This window comes from Melanostigma gelatinosum (genome assembly GCF_949748355.1).
Source record: "Melanostigma gelatinosum genome assembly, chromosome: 15".
NCBI lineage: Eukaryota > Metazoa > Chordata > Actinopteri > Perciformes > Zoarcidae > Melanostigma > Melanostigma gelatinosum.
In genome coordinates, this window is record NC_136648.1 from 17,974,389 (window position 1) to 17,992,491 (window position 18,103).

At 46.3% G+C, this 18,103-nt stretch overlaps 1 protein-coding gene across 1 annotated transcript in view; it reads left to right on the forward strand.

The window, feature by feature from the left end:
• The window catches only part of phlpp1 (PH domain and leucine rich repeat protein phosphatase 1), a 42,254-nt gene that overhangs the window by 20,567 nt on the left and 3,584 nt on the right, over positions 1-18,103 (forward strand). The window contains exons 2-14 of the mRNA XM_079284798.1: positions 5,811-6,007; positions 7,045-7,170; positions 7,973-8,121; positions 12,201-12,347; positions 13,513-13,740; positions 14,450-14,652; positions 14,959-15,019; positions 15,509-15,604; positions 16,161-16,316; positions 16,677-16,877; positions 17,090-17,252; positions 17,353-17,483; positions 17,802-17,915. Coding sequence (XP_079140924.1) covers positions 5,811-6,007; positions 7,045-7,170; positions 7,973-8,121; positions 12,201-12,347; positions 13,513-13,740; positions 14,450-14,652; positions 14,959-15,019; positions 15,509-15,604; positions 16,161-16,316; positions 16,677-16,877; positions 17,090-17,252; positions 17,353-17,483; positions 17,802-17,915 — 1,972 coding nt within the window. The remainder of the gene's footprint in view (positions 1-5,810; positions 6,008-7,044; positions 7,171-7,972; positions 8,122-12,200; positions 12,348-13,512; positions 13,741-14,449; positions 14,653-14,958; positions 15,020-15,508; positions 15,605-16,160; positions 16,317-16,676; positions 16,878-17,089; positions 17,253-17,352; positions 17,484-17,801; positions 17,916-18,103) is intronic.

An 18,103-nucleotide genomic window follows, 5' to 3' on the forward strand; every position in this document is an offset into this window, starting at 1 on the left:
AATAGTTTATCAGTAGGAAGCAAAGCTGACGGTAGCTTGAATTTAAAATATAATTATCCTTTGCGGGCTAACTCTTGCTCTGAGGTCATCATCAGGAGGATCACGCGACTCGTGAGTGAGTGAGTGTGCGCCTCTGTGTCTGTCCAGGGCTGTTCTCGCATTCTGCAGCAACAAACTGCATAATGTATTGGGTGGCCAGTTATAGCTGCATGCTCAAGGACCTCTCGTGGTTGTGGTGACACACACTTCCTCAAAACACGTGAACTGATGTGAGCAAACCTTTTCTTTTTATAGATTTAGAAAGATTTAAACCTTTAGAAACATTGATTCAGTTGTTGGGTCGGTCTGGGAGTGACATCAGCTTGTGTATATGTATTTGTGTGTGTATGAGCAGTAGAGTAGACGAGCGCACACACGGGTATTGGAGCCTAGTGTGTAGGGGAAACACTCTGTTCCTGTGCTTGGGGGGGAAAGGAAGGACGCTATCTCCAGTAACCAACACACACACACACACACACACCGTAGTATGCTCCTACGTACAGTAGGTCTAGAAATAGACTATGACTCGTGCACATGAACACACCCACCTTGCAGGGCCTGTCTATTATTTTAAAATTTCAAGCATCCCCCATAGATTATGGGATGACCGCCATGACTAACATCATCGCTGCTCAAAATATTGCTGTCGTAGGTGGCCTGTGGTTCATGCATTTGGAATAAAGCAACTGTCTCTGATCTTTTCCTTCCCCCTACTGGAGGGTGAGAGATCCTGCCTCTCTGTGGCCCACCCCTGTAAACAGGATGCTCACGTGGGTGTCCCACCCATCTCCTTGCTTCCTCCACCTTGCATTCCCATGGCCAGACCGGAGCGTATTCCTCCATCCAGTCGTCCCACGTCTGTGCGAGATGGTTGTAAACGGTAACATCTGCACGGGAGAAGCATTCTTTCATCACAAAAGCAGCCCACTCGAGCTGTCTCTATTGTTCTACCTCCACAAAATATCTGGGTCAGTCAACATTCAAGGGGAGGGGACAATTAGATGGATGATGCACATATGGAGATGGTTGATCACTGACACTGTGTGTGTGTGTGTGTGTGTGTGTGTGTGTGTGTGTGTGTGTGTGTGTGTGTGTGTGTGTGTGTGTGTGTGTGTGTGTGTGTGTGTGTGTGTGTGTGTGTGTGTGTGTGTGTGTGTGTGTGTGTGTGTGTGTCGGCAAAGGGAAGAGCAGGACGAGGAGTAGTGTTTGTGCATATGCTTGTGTGGGAGAGAGCACGTTCCAACAAAAGGCCTAAAAATAGTAGGAATATGCCGATGTGACGTATTGAGTCTAAAAGCTTGTGAATAATTTGTCTAATGCAACACATCCCCCTTTCCCAAGCTCGGTAGTGAAAATCTGCGCCTGCCGGTCGCCTCTGCCAGCCAGCGAAGTCGGGAAGGGGGTATAACCAGTCTGTTCAGTTACGCTCAGTCAGCCTGTCTGTCTGTTAGCAAGATGTCAGATGGATTTGGAGGACATTTGGCAGACGACAGCGCTTGAACAATACTGGTGTGGATTTCGGTGGTGATCTGGCGTTTACGATTCAGGTGTACCTGTTATGCTGCGTTCATTGTTTCCCCTCCTTCGTATTCAAGTACTTAAACTAAGAACACGTTAAGTATAAGCTTTATTTTTTAAAGGAAACCCAAATAGCCACTTGATAACATCAATGTATTAATATGGACGTTATGAGTCTTGTTTTTCGGTACATGCTGGTAGATCCTTCCCTGTAATGCTGCGTTCACACCGGTCGCGTTGATTTTTTGACGCGCGTCGAGATTACATACAAAGTCTATGCACAGACGCGATGAGACTGGCGCGCCTCGATTTTGCGATCCCGCGGCGCGTTGGACGCGTTATTGCAGTGCGGTGGACGCGGTGGACGCGTTGGACGCCGCAAAATCGCCAACGCGCGAGTTGAAATTTTTCAACTTCAGCGACATAATCGCGTGACGCTGTGGCGCGATAGCCTATCAGCGTTGAGTTGCTCCCCCTGTCGTCACTGGCTTCCTGCCGTTGTTGAATCAGGAAATAAATCCTGTCGCCGTCTGTGTTCACCCAGAGCGCTACGATACCTCATATCAACAGAGACCGGACCAAACTATGTGTATGCATGTGTGTGTAAACCATACGGTACAAACAATAAATAGACGCTGCCGTATTTACGTCTACGTGACGTTATTGAGTGCTGGTGGAGCTGCTACGATGTTAGCATAGCCTAGCACCGATCCATCAGAGCTCCATTGAGAAGACCAGTAACCTACAAATCGGTATCATTACGTAGTTATTTCGGAGTCCCTTTTTGTCGGTTTATTGCCGTTGAATCACAGCCAAATCAGTTTATTTTGTGTTCCTACAGCTGTAGTAAACAGCGACCGGTGGCTTGCTAGACACAGTGAATACAGCTCGATACAATCCACGGAGCTCCTCTGAACAATATTATGAACCAGACATGACGGCGTTTGGCATTCCGATGTTTGAGGGACTTCCACAACACGTACAAAGCAGCAATTGTCCTTATTCCTGTCATGGTTGACGGCGGAAAACAATGGCGGCCAGATCGAGGCTTCCAGGACGATAAACCACGCCCCCTCTCCGGCGCTACGAGATTTTGCGGCGACCGGTGTGAACACGACCGGCGGCGCGTTGGACGCTTTTTTGCAGTGCGTCAAAAGATCAACGCGACCGGTGTGAACGCAGCATGAGAAATGATATTGCCCGTTTGCTTCCTTATCTCATCCTCCCTATCGTTCCGTCCCCATGTTTCCTCTTAAAGGAAAGTTCAGTCCCCAGTTTAACTCGCTGATCTAAACCACTTATTTACGTTTGTCCGTCACCTCCTTAAAGTATTTGCGGGTCCAGCTAGGTGCTCTGGTTCACAGGTGTACCCCGAAGTGGAGCAGCAAAATGTAACGGACATTTTAACTTCCAAATAAGTGAATGAGGTTATGTGATCCCTCCTTTACTAACACTATGTCTCACAAGATGTTTTGCTCCAAGCCAGCCCAGCCCAGCACACCCGCGAGTACACACACATACCTACAATAATAGAAATCGTTGGCTCCCTGCACACTCCACTTGTTTCTGAGGTGCAATAAACGAGCGTGGAGGGGACGGGGGACGGAGGAGGGACAGTTTGGGGGTGTTGTACGCAGTGCAAGTAAGGCAAAACAAAACACCCTGATTCTGATTTTCAATACTGGAAAAAAGTGGCCGAAACTTTGACAAATCAACAGACGATTGTATCATTTTCTAACATCTCAAACAAAACCCACTTCAAGACACACTGAGCATAGATTTGATGGCCCTTTCAAATGTTTCCATCAATATTTTCTCCTAAAACGTTCCAAGTATCTTTCTTTTGGTATTTGGTACAAATTAAAATCTTGATGTGCGCTCACTGAACTTTGTTTTTGTGGCGAACAGAGATATTTCTCTGTCAAAGTAAAAACAAAGAAAAGAAACCGTCTACTTCATTGTGATTTCATTCAGATCTTTGTATAGAATCTTTTGGCAGAATTATGCACATTAACCTGTAAGCGCATAATGAAGATGAAGCATTAGGAATATTACAGATGTCGCTCACATCCTCATTGCTCATTAAAACACATTTATCCATATTTATCTCTTGATTCGGATTGCCGGCTTCTAATTACTGCTGTGAAGACGAGGCTGCCGGAGCACAGAGAGAAATTATGAAAAGCAGGTTATGCCAGTGAAATTGTCATACACAGTACATTATAGATGGCTTCACAGATTTTGGCACAGTGTGAACTGCATATGCTGTAATATATTTAAGGCATTGCCTTGACACAGGCTTATAAATACTCCTTCACATAAAGGAATAAGACACATATCTCTTCCTCTAGAACCACCCACCCGAGTTTCACTTTTTGCCTCATTGCTATTTCGCCCGTGTACCTGGCCACTTCATATGGAGTGAATATTAATGCTAGATTGCGGTACATGTCATGCATGCGGTTGGTAAAAGTCTAACGTGTGTGTCGGGACACGTGTGACTTTGTAATCAGCTGCCAGTGTTGCATTCTCACACTTTTTTTTTTTCCTCAGAAGATTAGTAATAAGCGGTGAGACGGCTGCATCTTTGCACCTTGTGCAGTTTTTCAGGGGCTTGTGCTCTTTGCCGTACCCTCAAGTCATGTATTAGTCTCTGCTGTTCAAGCACACCACAACAGCTCACCCTTGTAATCAAACATGACTCCTTATCAACATTTAACAACAGCGTGTTGGGTTACGCACTCAGCATTTAGTCAAATCAAATATCCTTTTGCAAACTAGGCTGTTGATTCTGTTAACACAAGATTGCGGCTCGTAGCACGGAGTAAAGGTCAAGGGTTCGGTGGCCGAGCCGGTTGTAAAATTGAATCCCGCCTGTGTGCCTGTGAGTGAAAATCATTATGTATGTATTGTCATGACGCCCAGCACAAATAAGCACACCTCTCTGGTCAGAATGTTATTAAATTCTGCTGAGTGGGTTGGGTGAGAGTACAGTACTCTGTGAGCCTTACAGCCAGCATGCGAAAATAACTGAATTATTTATTGCGGGTTCGCGGCTGCTTTACTGACTCTCCCTCCGCAACCCCTTCAGCGTGTGTTTGAGTGAAATATGTGTGAAAGAGACCGTGCGGGACGGATGCAGCTAGTTTACAGTATAGGCCCACGGGATGTGGGACACTTTCTCAGGCCATCTGTCTCTCGGAAAGGAAAACTTCCACGCCATGAATCTCTGTTGGCCCAATGAGTGAGGTTAAAACATGCTGCGAGCAGAACGAGCCACAGATAGAATGGAGAAAGCCAGGCTGCCGGACAGATAGGAGAGAAATGACAGGAGGGGGGGGAGGAAGGCGCATGCCTGCCCGGGGAGTGTTTTTGCGGAGGTGGAGGTAGACGGAAAGCAGGTGGATGTTTAGACAGAACGATAAGACAGCCTGGCTGACAGAACGCCTGATAAGCAGCGTTGACTGTCAGGTTTGGCAGGCCGGCGGTGAAGTGAGAGAACAGCGCACGGTGGAGAGGCACACAGACGGGCAAAACTGAATAAAGGCAGCTCAGAAAATTGTAAGAGAATAATTTGGAAGAAGTGCACCTGGTATTGGGTTTGACACCGTTAACGTGGAGCTGCACTGAATTCAAATCGAGACCATTCAATTCATGTGCAAAGTGGGACATCCAGTACACTTGTGCTGAATGTATTTGGATCTTATGCTAGCCCAGCAGTGCGATGGTGTTCAGAGCAGAGCTCCCCTGCGATTCATTTCAGAAATCACACAACCATTTCAATCTGTTGGACATGGAGTTGTTTTTTTAGCAGCTGCCCAGACTTTAAACATCTTGAAATCGTGTACTGCTCAGTATTTTAATTCATCCAATACTTCATTACCAAATACCTTTATCATTTAGTGCTTATTAACACGTTTTAGCATGCTAACATGCTATACCAAGATGAGGAACATGTTACCTGCTAAACATGTTTTGTCATTGTTAGAAAGTTAGCTTGTGTTAGCATTTAGCTCGACGCTAAGACAGCACATTCTCACAGAGCTGCTAGCATGGCTGACGGCTCTTGTTTGGTTTTGACTTTGTGTATTGATAAGTAGCATTGTGTACCTGTCGTATAAACACCATGAAATATACTTTATTCAGAGTGGTGGTAGAGTAATTTTCTCCTGAAAGAGTACCTATTAATTTGACAGACGTGTGTTGAGGTCTACAGTGCTAACAACACGAAACGTCTCTTTCTTTGTTCCCAGGGAAGCCCCAAAGCATCGAGAGCTCAGAGCGGGTCCAGCTTTCGGGGACGTACAACGTCCGGAAAGGGAAGCTCCAACTGCCGGTCAACCGCTGGACGAGGCGGCAGGTCATCCTGTGCGGCACCTGCCTCATCGTGTCCTCCGTCAAGGAGAGCCAGACGGGGAAGATGCACATCCTGCCGCTCATTGGAGGAAAAGTAAGTCGGGAGTCACACCACGACTGGCATTACATCATCTTTTTATGGTGATCTTATGTCATTTATTCTTTGGATGATAAACTCATAATGTCATATCACCAGTGAGCGGCCTGATAAAGCCACTCTCATTGCCCTCTGCCAAAGTCTCCCTGCGCAGTGAAGATTGCTCTTGATGACATTTTACCTTGAACACGTTTGTCCTTTAGTGACACCGAGCAACGCTTCCGGCTTTGATCATTTCAGCTCAAAGTCAAACAGAAAGAGTTCAAGACAGGTTTCTTTTTCTTCTTTTTTTTACAAAGTCAAAATGTTTTCAGCATTCTGCATCCATTCTATTCAGAGTCCATCTTTAATCTAGAGTCATAATGCTATAATGTTCAGAGTAATGGATCACTTTAGCATTCAAAGCCCTATTTCGTTCTTTATTTAATAAGATGTGCCTCCCCAAAAATGACCTTCATCCGTTCATTGCTTTATGGATCTGTTTATCTGCACTGAATAAGCTCCAAGGGCTCTCCTGAATAACCGGCCTCTTCTCCCTGCCTGCCTGACACAAAGTACACTTCAAACTCCGCCACGCCCGTTTTTTTTATACATTTCACACACAGCACGTGACCTGGTCAACTATTCATTCATGCACTTGCCCCTGCATGTGCCTTTGTGTGGTGAGCTGAATGCGTGCCAGTATTGTACTCAAACACATAACTAGTCAGCCATTTATTCACAGTGTCCGTGTGCTTGAGTCCGTGTGACTCTGCGTGTCTGAAATGCAGCTTCACATACATTTATTCTTGCTCTTGACACGCACATGTGTTAATTATATGATCACCCGTGCCTCGTATATATTGTTCAGTGTGCTTCTGGCTGACTGGATTTGTCTACCCTGCAGCCATTAAGCGTTATGTCCTTCAACAGAAGCTGTTTAGAGTAACTGCTAATGTATTAAGACGTCCATGTGTCCTCTTTTCCTCTCTGCTTCTGTTATTATCTAACTTTCAGCTCTACATTCTCCGGTGTGTGTTTGTGTCTTTCTGCAGGTGGAGGAGGTGAAGAAGCACAACCACTGTCTGGCTTTCAGCTCGGCGGGGCCTCAGAGCCAAACCTACTACGTCAGCTTCGACAGCTTCACGGAGCACCTGCGCTGGCACAGACACGCTGCCAAGGTACTGTGCGTGTGTGTGCGTGTGCATAAGACTTACCTACAGGTCAGCTGCGTTGTGTCTCCAAACATGCGTGACTGCAAGTGGAAGTATGACAATATGGGAGCCACTACAGCCCGTACAGTACGAGCTGAGAGTGAGTGAAAACTCCACCGACACACAACAACCCCTCGTGGCTCTCGCTCCTTTCTCTCATTTGAACTCAAGCAGGCCACAGCCAGAAAACCTCTTTTCTAAATATGAACAGGGGCATGCATGTCACCAGCACCCAGAGGGCCACTCAGAATAGAAGCCTGGGTAGAAGCAGCACGTGCACCAGTGGCGATGAGCCTCTAGCTAACACCGCGCTGAAAAGCTCTGGTTTCACAGGGCGTAGATCTTCTCTCTAAAGACGAGGTGGACGTTTATGCTTTAATTTCGTTTGAGATAAGCTTGTGTGTTTTACGTGAATTTGACTAACAAATTGCAGGTTAACTGCTCAACGCACCTGCAGTGCAACTGGATTCACTCGATGACGTGATGTTAGGTTGCTAACCTGTTGAACTTTTCCTCGACTTCACCTGACTCCCTAATCCTAAGAAGATTGGCCATTGAGTGACATTTGACCACTTAGCAGCGGGCTACACACACACACACACACTCACCCACACACACACACACACACACACACACACACACACACACACACACACACACAGTAAACCGGTCTTGTTCTTGTGTTAGTGATAATCTTGTTTAACTCCACGTTTCTCTTCCTCTCTGTCACCGCTCCACCCGTCTCGCTGTCCTCCCCGCCTCCATCTAGATGGTGTCCCAGAGGATCAACTCGGTAGATCTGTCCTGCTGCAGCCTGGAGCAACTTCCCCCCAACCTCTTCTACAGCCACGACCTCACCCACCTCAACCTCAAACACAACTTCCTGCCTGCAGACCAGCGGCTGCAGCAGCTGCAGAGGTACAGTGACATCATCACAAATGTACAGTAAACACGCCTGAGGATGAGCTCATGGGAGGGAGAGGAGGACCGTGTTACAGATCGTGGGAGTTGACAGTTCAGGCCGGTTTGGGCATGATGCGACTCGAGAAGGTTTAGCAAAGTTTTGCATAATTTTGCCCACAATAGGAGCTGGGCTTGGCTGTGGTACAAGGAGGGGAAAGACGAGACACGGGCACAGCGAGGTGTCGCTACACATAACAGGTCACGGCTGGCCGGTTGGGCCAGCTTTAGCTTTCCCCTGCAATTTGCGAGCCGTCGTCCTGAGCAGGCTCGGACTTCGGCCATCGGCACACGGGGGAGCAAATAGGCTAGCCAGGACCGTGCCGTACCAGGCTAGGCCAAACGAGCCCAGAGCCCAGAAGGGTAGATGAGTCTGCAGGGAAGCTTTTAATGTGCCTGGCCTCCCTCACTCTCTCTCTCCGTGGGCACCATCTGCTGCATGCTTATCATGGTCCCAGATTAAAGCCCACAGCCAAGGCGTGCGTGTGCGTGTGCGTGTGCGTATGCGTGTGTGTGTGTGTGTGTGTGTGCGCACAAATGTGTTTGCATTTATGTACACAGTGGTACATGTGCGTGCCTGTCACAGCCTTTCTTACTGAAGATTATTGCCAGAATATTTTCGTCGTTGGAGTGAGTGAATTGCGTGAATGTGACGCTCGGGTGTGTGTGTAAGCGACGTTGGCAGAATGGAGCGTCTGTGTGTGTGTCAGAGGAGGAGAGAGTCGCTTGCTTGTATGCAACAGAGACAAAAAAGTGGCTGCAGGCTACAGATTTGGGGTCAGTGCATACAAAGTCTTGATACAGTATGGCAGTCATTTTTTTTTCCTTTTTAAGATGACTGCACTGACATGGAATGTGTTTGTGTGTGTGTGTGTGTGTGTGTGTGGCTGTGCACGTACAATCTGGCATGCTTGCGTGTCTTCCAGAGAAAGAATTGTGAATGAGTGCGAGGTCATGATTTTATCATGTTCCTTTAAAAGACCGGTGTTAAAAAAGATGACGATGGAAGGGACCCATCTCGTTTAAAAACAAATCTGGGTGAGTGATGCACAGCTCCCCTGTTGGTCAAGTGAGGTATTTATCTTTGCCAAACCTAAGTAGGCTCATCCGCATTTGACCCAGCATGACAGAAAAAGAGGTCAGTAATGAGAAAGAGATGAATATCTGGCTGAAAATAGAGCCGTTTTGACAGAAACGTGCAGCAGAGTTACTTGAGTAGCTCGCTTTGCCCCCGACGGGCCGGAGTCGGGAACAATACCACTCTGTGCTCGGCCCCCATGGATGTGGGTGTATGTGTTTTGGTGTGGGCAGTTGTGAGCATGTTTTTGTTTCAGTATAAACACCGGCTTTCAGTGACATCTAACGTGGGGTCATCGTGCTTTGTGTTTTTCCAAGAGGAATGGAATGTGTGAACCTGCCACATGCCTCTCGCCTGCTCTCGCCTTTCCTCTCTGGCCAAATGCTAACTGGTGGCTGATTTGCCAATCAGATATGCATACAATCAGTCGTCTGGGATACGAGCTGTCTCCTCTGGCACGGGACTGCCTTCCCAGCATGCATCCCACTGTGAGACAGAGGTCACCGCTCACACGCATATGATTGAACCTTTGGTCTGTTTATTTACATATGTATGATAGTTGTGAAGGACGTAAAAGTCACACAAATGAGGGGAGAAGGTGAGAGAGGGAATATCGTTGGACAGAAGAGCGTCAGAAGGATAGACTTTGAGATAAAAGAGGGTGTTTACGACAAGTGAATGAATTAAAGTTGCATTCATTTATTTTTTGGGCCGCTTGACATGTTTTCTACCCTATAAAGTGGACACGGTGAACATTTTTGCAAGCAGTTGCTGTTTTACACATTCAGCCGACACAGATTAACATTAGCATTCATTTAGTGCTTGTGTGTCTCTGCCCACCTCATGAATCGAAGTCCAATACCCACACTCCTTTTACTTCATGTTTGCTCTTCATCAAGTCCTGAGAGATTTCTCTGGCTGTTTCTTTTTGGTTACAACAGCTAGAGATGAGGTTGATGGCGGTGGAGTTGTAGTCTGGAGAACCAAAACAAAGCTATAAAGAGGCTGAACGGCTCTGCAGAGCTGAGGGGAACTGCCGAGTCAGATGATAATTTCACAAAAAATAATGTTTGGGAAGCTTTAAACCTGCGTTTACAGATTTCTTTGGTCACAACATTGACACGCCGTTGCCTTTTTAAAGTTGTTTATTTACACAGAGCAGCATTATACTTTCATTTATCTCTGTCCCCTTGATGAATGTAGCTCCAATGTCCACACCATTCAGTTCTGTTTTGGTCTCCAGCAACTTCTACCAATAAATATCTGTCTTCAGCTTGATAACCGCTAACTTTGTCTCTCTGCCATCAAGTGTAGGATGGGGATTAGGTTTATAAAAGTGGACTTTGAGGGATGAAAGTGACTGCACAGGTCTCATTTAACCTCTTTCTCACACACACACAGCACATACTGCAGGCCTCTGACCTCATGGCGTCTGCCATTCTGTCCACTATGAGGAGTCAAAGCATGTTACTAAAGTGAACCACTTACTTACTCCTCTTCATCCTCTGTGGGTAGTTAGGCTGCATGTGGTCCTTGGCAACCTGTTTGGCCTCTCCCCATGAAACGAGCATCTCGTCCAGCAGCTCCTCCAACTTCAAGACGCACCAGCGAGCAGGGACAGATTTTAAAGCCTTTGCAAAAACTTATTTTTGGACCGAATGCCACTTTTACACATTAAAAAAGATATTTTGATTTAACTGAGCTGCATCAAAATCTAAAAACATGCAAATTATAAATAACAAACCAATAAAATGACTTATTAAAACAAAATTAAAAACAAATGTTTTGAATAAATTATGCAAAATAAATCGCTTTTGATGTTTTATTCATGTTAAAGGTTACTTTGAATGATTTTAACCAATGATAACGTATAAAAACAAAAGATTTTACATTGGGAACCGGACACATTTCGTGACGGTTCCGGGTGAACGGTTAGAACAAGTTAGTCGAGAGCCCTGCGATAAAGCCTTCACATAGAAGAGGAGTACTGCATATCTGTAGGATTCTCTTTGGGACGTGACTGCGAGCCCAAAAACTGAGTTGATCCGTTGGCCATCTAAATAATTACGAGTGCAGCTTTAAATACACCTGGAAATGAGCAAAAGGAGAAAAGAGAACAGCATGATCACACAAAATGACGGAGCATGACACAGACTAGGAGGGAGTCTGAGGAGGGAGCAAGAGCATTACTCAGCACATTGCAGGCGTTGATTTAATGGTGGAATGACATTCTCCCGCCCACACTCTGCTGGAGTCACCCTCAGCTGGAATTACTTTGGCCGGCCTAATCAATAGCCCTGACGTCTCGGTTGCCTTTTCCCTCCATCACCATGACATATAGTGTGTGTAACCTGTGTGTGTGTGTGTGTGTGTGTGCACACAATGGGCGGTAAACCAAGACGTGCCAGTTTAAGCAGCTGCTCCAGCCCGCGGTGCTATTATGGCGCAGGGCCCATCTCCGGCTCTCGCCATGGCTGCTCCCTCTCTCTGTGTGCACATGATAGGTGATAACAGGTCCCATGTGCGTGTCTGTATGTGTGGGGATGGATAAATAAAGACCCCCCCCTTCCTTACCGAGGGGCTAACCCCTCTGAAGGTCACCGCTCTGCCATGGGACACCGAGCCAAATGGCAGCGGTCGCTGTGTTTGAATGAACAACACGGACGTCAACGCTGCGCTTGTTTTCTCAACAATCGAGCGCGAAAGGTTCAGGCGGGTTGTGTCTCTCTGTGTGTTTTTCCACTTAAACAGAGTCTGCGTTCAGCTATACTTTGATGCATTGCCCATGAAGAGATTCATTAATACATTCATGAATATCTTCCGCACTCTTACAATATTCATGTTGACAAGATGCAACTACATCTCCACTCACTCGCACTTCTCATCTCTTTCTCTTTCTCTTCTCCTTTTCGTCCTCTTCTCCTAATTTGTCTTTTGAACTTTTATCCTCTACTCGCAGATTTTCTCGTCTGCGAAGCCTCAACCTGTCCAACAACCACCTCTGTCAGTTCCCCCTGGCAATCTGTGACATCCCCACGCTGACGGAGGTCAACCTCAGCTGTAATTACCTCACCTGTGTCCCGAGCTCCGTGGGAGCCATGACCAAGTAAGTAACAGAAGGAAGCGACTGAGGATACAGGATGTTAACCAATGGTATTTATGTTGCAAGATTGAAATCAATATCTTCACGCATTGGCTGTTCTTCCTTTGTTGGTTGTTCTGCTAACCTCTCCCTACTCTTGGTAATTATATACCACCCTTTCACTTATCGTAGCGGGTCGTTACTGCCGAGTCGGGGCTAGTGCTTGCTTGCATCGAAGCTATCTCGGGGCTGGGTGGGAAACCAGTGAGATCTTTTCAACAAACCAACCAACTGCACAGCCAAATGTGGGAGTTACCTAGCAACATAACAACCACCGTGGTTCACCGAACTAGTTTCGACATGTGAGCAATCAACAGCACAACGTGCACGGATCGTCTGTGATACTTTGCCCGGGACATTTTGTCTTCCGTGGCCTGTCCCTGGTCTGTTTGGCAGTTATTTTCTAGGCCATGCAAGTCAAGTTTAAAGCATAACTTTTATATATATTTTCTTCATTATAAAAGTTAGTTTGGCTTGTTATTTTGGCAATCTTTTGTGGGAGAATCCAATTTTGACCATCTCCTCCTTCATTGCGGTGCACACCTTCGCTTTTCACATTTCTCTTGAGGACTGTGTCCCTCGAAAATAATCACGTATTTCTATTTCTATGCCAACCTTTTCAAGAGGGTGGTACCAATCGGATTTCACTGGCCCGAAAACCAGTTTGTTCTATAGGGAATACTGCGAACATTAGAAGTTTTGGTCGGGCTCCAGTATCGCTCCCCTCTGCCTGTGGGGAAGTTGTTCAGTCACTCTTTAAAGGAGTGTCGGCAGAAATGTGTAAAAATATTCCAAACTAATTTGGTCTTAAATTCATGCATTATTGGGCAGAATCTACCCCACCGTGACAATAGGGAATACATAGACGTAGCTGGGTCACTACTGACTCATGGGTAGAACACGTGCTCCAAACTCAAAGCTCAAAGCTCATTATGAGTCCAACATATAGGTATGTGTGTTGAAGCCGGGCTAGACGAGAAGTTAATCTGCAGGAATGATCTGGTATGCCTGTAAATTCCTGAAGTGTCCGGTACGGCACGTGTGCCGCTTCTGCCATCTGCTGGACGTCAGATGTACTGATTACGAATGCTGAAGCGGTCTAACCTCGTGTTGCTCTCTCTCGCTCTAGTTTGCAGACGTTCGTATTGGATGGCAACAGTCTTGACGAGCTGCCCATCGAGCTGGGCTCCCTCCAGAGGCTCAGCTACTTGGGCCTTTCCTTCAACCAGTTCAACCACGTGCCACAGGTGCTGGAGCAGTTGGCCTCCGTGGAGAAGCTGTGCATGGCTGGAAACAGCCTCGACACGCTCACCCTGCAGAATTTCCGACTGCTCCGGGTCAAACACATCGATCTGAGGTATGGCAGTTTAGGTAGATTGTTAGAAATGTTTCATTAAAATGGATGGATTATGTTATGGGTTATATGGATGAACTACTTGTTTTTAAGAACAAGCATCATTTAAAGTCCCCAGTCATGCTTTCTCCAAAGCTATGAACTCAACGACACATGTCATCCCACGAATGATGGAAACACGAGCCGACAGCCAAACAGCAGAATCAGGAAATCATTTGCTTTCAGCGGCTGCATCAGGTCTCTTCCCGTTGTCTGCAAAAAGCGCAGTGCTGCAGTGACTTGCACTATTTTTTAGTTAATACTTCACCTCTTGTGACTTTGCTTAAAAGAGGTCAGTCGATACATTTTCCAGCATTCCTGCTTTGGGCAAAGATCAGCTGGTATCTCTGATGAGGATGATGAGTGCCGCGGCGCTTTGGTTCTGTCGATTTATTTCCAGAAAAGTTCTGAAACGATCGATCAATTAAGCGATGAGTCTATTGTTCCAGCTGACAAATACAATTAATTGATTAATCGTTCGGTCTATAAAATGTAAAAACAAAAAAAAAGACACAAGTTCCTGGGGTCAAAGAAGACTTTTATAAAAATGTAGTTTTCTTTTGTAAGAAGAACAATTGTAAACCCAAAGATATTCATTGACTTTATTTGGCTGCTTTTCTCAGAGTTTTGGACTGCTCATCGGTCTGTATTTATATTTTTTATGCATTATCAGGTTGAATAAGATCTCCAGCATGGTGCCAGATGAGCCTGACCTGCTGAGGCACGTAACCCAGCTGGACGTGAGGGACAACCGGCTGACGGACCTGGACGCCTCGGTCTTCCCCCGACTGGAGGTGCTTCACTGCGAGAGGAACCGCATCGCCTCCCTCAAGGCCAAGGGTTGCTTGCTCAAAGGCATCTACGCCTCCAACAACGGTGGGTTTTGGCACGCTAGACTTCATGTGTGGTTAAGAAAAGACAGACCCCCCCTTCCCATCTCACATCACCACCACCACCACCACCTCTAAACTGAAATCAGAATAACTCTCATCTCCCCATTATCAGTTATTATCGCATTATCAGTGCTGCAGTCTCATGGTCTCTCTCCATCATTCCGCTCTACCTTGTCACTGCCACCGACCCCCCCCCCCCCCCCCCCCTCCATTCTCCATCTACCTGCTTTTGTAATGGGCCGCTGTCTGTCCTTGCTGGAGGTTAATGTGTTTGGATTGCTCCCCACAGAGCTCCGGCAACTGGATGTAAGTCCTGTGCCCTCCAATCTCAGTTACATGGACATCTCCAGGTGAGAGGAATTCCACACACACACACACAAAGAATGCTGCCAATCAGAAAAATATTTTGTGTTTCATTTTAATGTTCAGTTTTCGAGAGAGAAATATTAGCTTCAAAGATGTTAAAGTAGCTGGTAGAGTAATCTTTGAAAGTGTGGTGAAATGTTGAGGTCACTCTTAAGCCTCGATGGCATCCTTGTGGTCAAAAAGAAAGGTACGGAAAGAGTACTTTCATTTTCAAGTGCTGTATTGATTTTATTTTTTTAATCCTTTTGAGACCTTTTGAGAGTTGTATTTTTTCACTGACCCCAAGAAGTAAATCTGAAATAGTACAACATATGGGAAGAAAGACCAATTTTCAACCAGAAACTGAAGTTGCTGCCTTTTCCTTTCTTGAGAGCAGAGTTGTGAATTCAAACAGATGCAGTACATTACATTCAATGTTCGGTAACTCGCTTTACAAACATTATTCATCATCATCCACCCGTCTCCTCCTGTAGGAACCATATGGAGTCCTTGCCAGACTGGCTGTGTGAAGCTAAGAAACTGGAAGTTCTGGACATGAGCCACAACCTCATCACTGAGCTCCCGGCGCGGTGAGTCTCTCTCTCTCAGCAAATGTGTCCGTTAGCCTGTAAATGGAGGACAGCGCTGCATTATCCTGCCTGCCCTTTTGTCGGCCAGTCATCTATCCCCCCATAGGGCCTCATAAATCACACCGATAGCCTGTAACCTCCGTCCGTCCTCTTCCTCTCTATGTAGCCTTTCAGAAGGTCAGCTGCAGCTCACCTCCTCCTCTTCTTTCTGTCTCGCGTCAGCTCTTGTCAGCCCTCCTCCCTCTGCTTTTCTCTTTTTCATTTGTGCTCCTCCTCTGGTCCCCTCATTGTCTGCAGATTTATTTTTTGCCCAATAAGTGTCAGGATGATTCATTTCAGCTGCAGGCTCCACTAGAGGCGCTGCTATTTTCTGTTTCCGCATCATCATCATCATCCTCGCCCCCATCCTCTCCCTGCACTATCCTCATTGCTATGACTGTTTCGGGCCTCTCGTTCAGCGACGTATCTACGCATCTATGCGCCACTCTAGGTCTACATCTTCACCCCTTCGTGTTCTAGTACTGACCCAACCATCTGTGTACTCTTCCTGCCGCAGGTTGTTTTGCAGCAACAGTCTGAGGAAGCTGAGCGCAGGACATAACCGGTTGCAGAAGCTGCCCGAAAGAGTGGAGCGTCCTCTGCTGGAGGTTTTGGACATCCAGCACAATCAACTGGTGGAGCTGCCCTGCAACCTGTTCCTCAAATCTGACAGGTAGCATTAATCAGCAGCTGGAAGGGATTTGTTGTTTGTCAGATAATACACACCGACATCTTCCAAGAAGATTAAACAATGAGAAAAAAAAAGAACGTGTATGAAGATGAAGGACAGAAATTATCAGTAGGATTTTAATCGAGGGCAAGAGGCCCGAAGGGCAAAGATGACAGGCAAATAAAAAACAACCGACCAGGACAAGGTTGGGTTAGAGGGCGAGGTTTCAATGAGGGGGGGGTGGGGTCATAGAAGTAGGAAGCCACATAGAAGTTTGTAATTAAAGTGACTTGTCACTATTTTTCGTATCTCTGTCTGAAGGAGCACAAAAGATGAGTCTGTACTTTAACTTTTTACTTTCAGCTTACGGTGCGTAAATGCCTCGGCCAATAAGCTGGAGCACCTGCCGCCATCCAGCCTATCGGAGGAGAGCCACAGCATCCTGCAGGAACTCTACCTGACCAACAACCGGCTGACGGATAAGTGTGTTCCCCTGCTAACGGGACACACACACCTGCGTGTTCTGCACATGGCCTACAACAATCTCCAGACCTTCCCGGCCAGGTAAACGACCCGAAGAGATTGAATTTATGAGTATTTAAAGAATGGATTAGGCAGCAAATCTTCACATGTGGTGATGCTGGAACCATAGAATGTGGCCAGTTTTCCTTGATAAATAAATAAATTCTTGTTGATTTATTTTCTGTTATTCAACAAATCAATCATTCTTCGATTTACGTCCTCGACTCACCCAATGCTCTCCCTCTTTTCTTCAGTAAAATGGCCAAGTTGGAGGAGCTGGAGGAGGTGGACCTGAGCGGAAACATGCTGAAGACCGTGCCCACCACCATCATGAATTGCCGGCGGATGCACACACTCATCGCCCACTCCAACGCCATCGAGGTCTTCCCGGAGGTCATGCAGCTGATGGAGATGAAAGTAAGACGGTAGTAATACGCAACACCGTCTCCCGCTCGTCTTTGTGTGCAGCACAAGCTCGAAACTGTGTGTGTGAGTGTCTTTTCTGCTCTGTTGCCAGTGTGTGGATCTGAGCTGTAATGAGCTGAGTGAGATCACGCTACCGGAGAATCTGCCGCCAAAGCTTCAGGAGCTGGACCTGACTGGAAACCCTCGTCTCAACCTGGACCACAAGACCCTCGAGCAGCTCAAGTACGTCACTGGTCCTCTCTGTAAATCTGCTAATGTGACTATAACCTACATTCTGCAAAGGAATATATTATTGTTTTTCTCATGCTTAATATTTGCTCTGCCGGTGTATATACATTTGACTGTTTATATTTTGGGTTTTCTATGACTACTTGCTGTTATGATGATCCAGTTTCCCAAAGAACATTATTTTTATCTAAACTAATGTTTTTATGCCAGAATCCACCATATATATATATAAATACCCTGAATAGAGTACTGTCAGCAGCTCATGTATCTTTACAGTGAATGTCGTCCATTTCATGTCTTGTTGTTTTTCAGTAATATCCGCTGCTTCCGTATTGATCCGCCGCCAACCTTTTCGTCGAACGAGGCATCTGGTGGGCCTGCTGTGTGGAGTCATGGGTACACGGAGGCCTCGGGCGTCAAGAACAAGTGAGTTCAATTCAGTCAATGCTGGAAAAAAACCCAAAACCTCCACCACCATCACACTCATCCAGTGAAGCGTCGCTAATCCAAACCTCTTGAGAATGCGCATTGTTAGAGCCAGATGACTCATACGAAGGAAATAATGAAGCAGTGCTTATTGAAAACATGAATCATGTACACTCACGTGCCAAAAC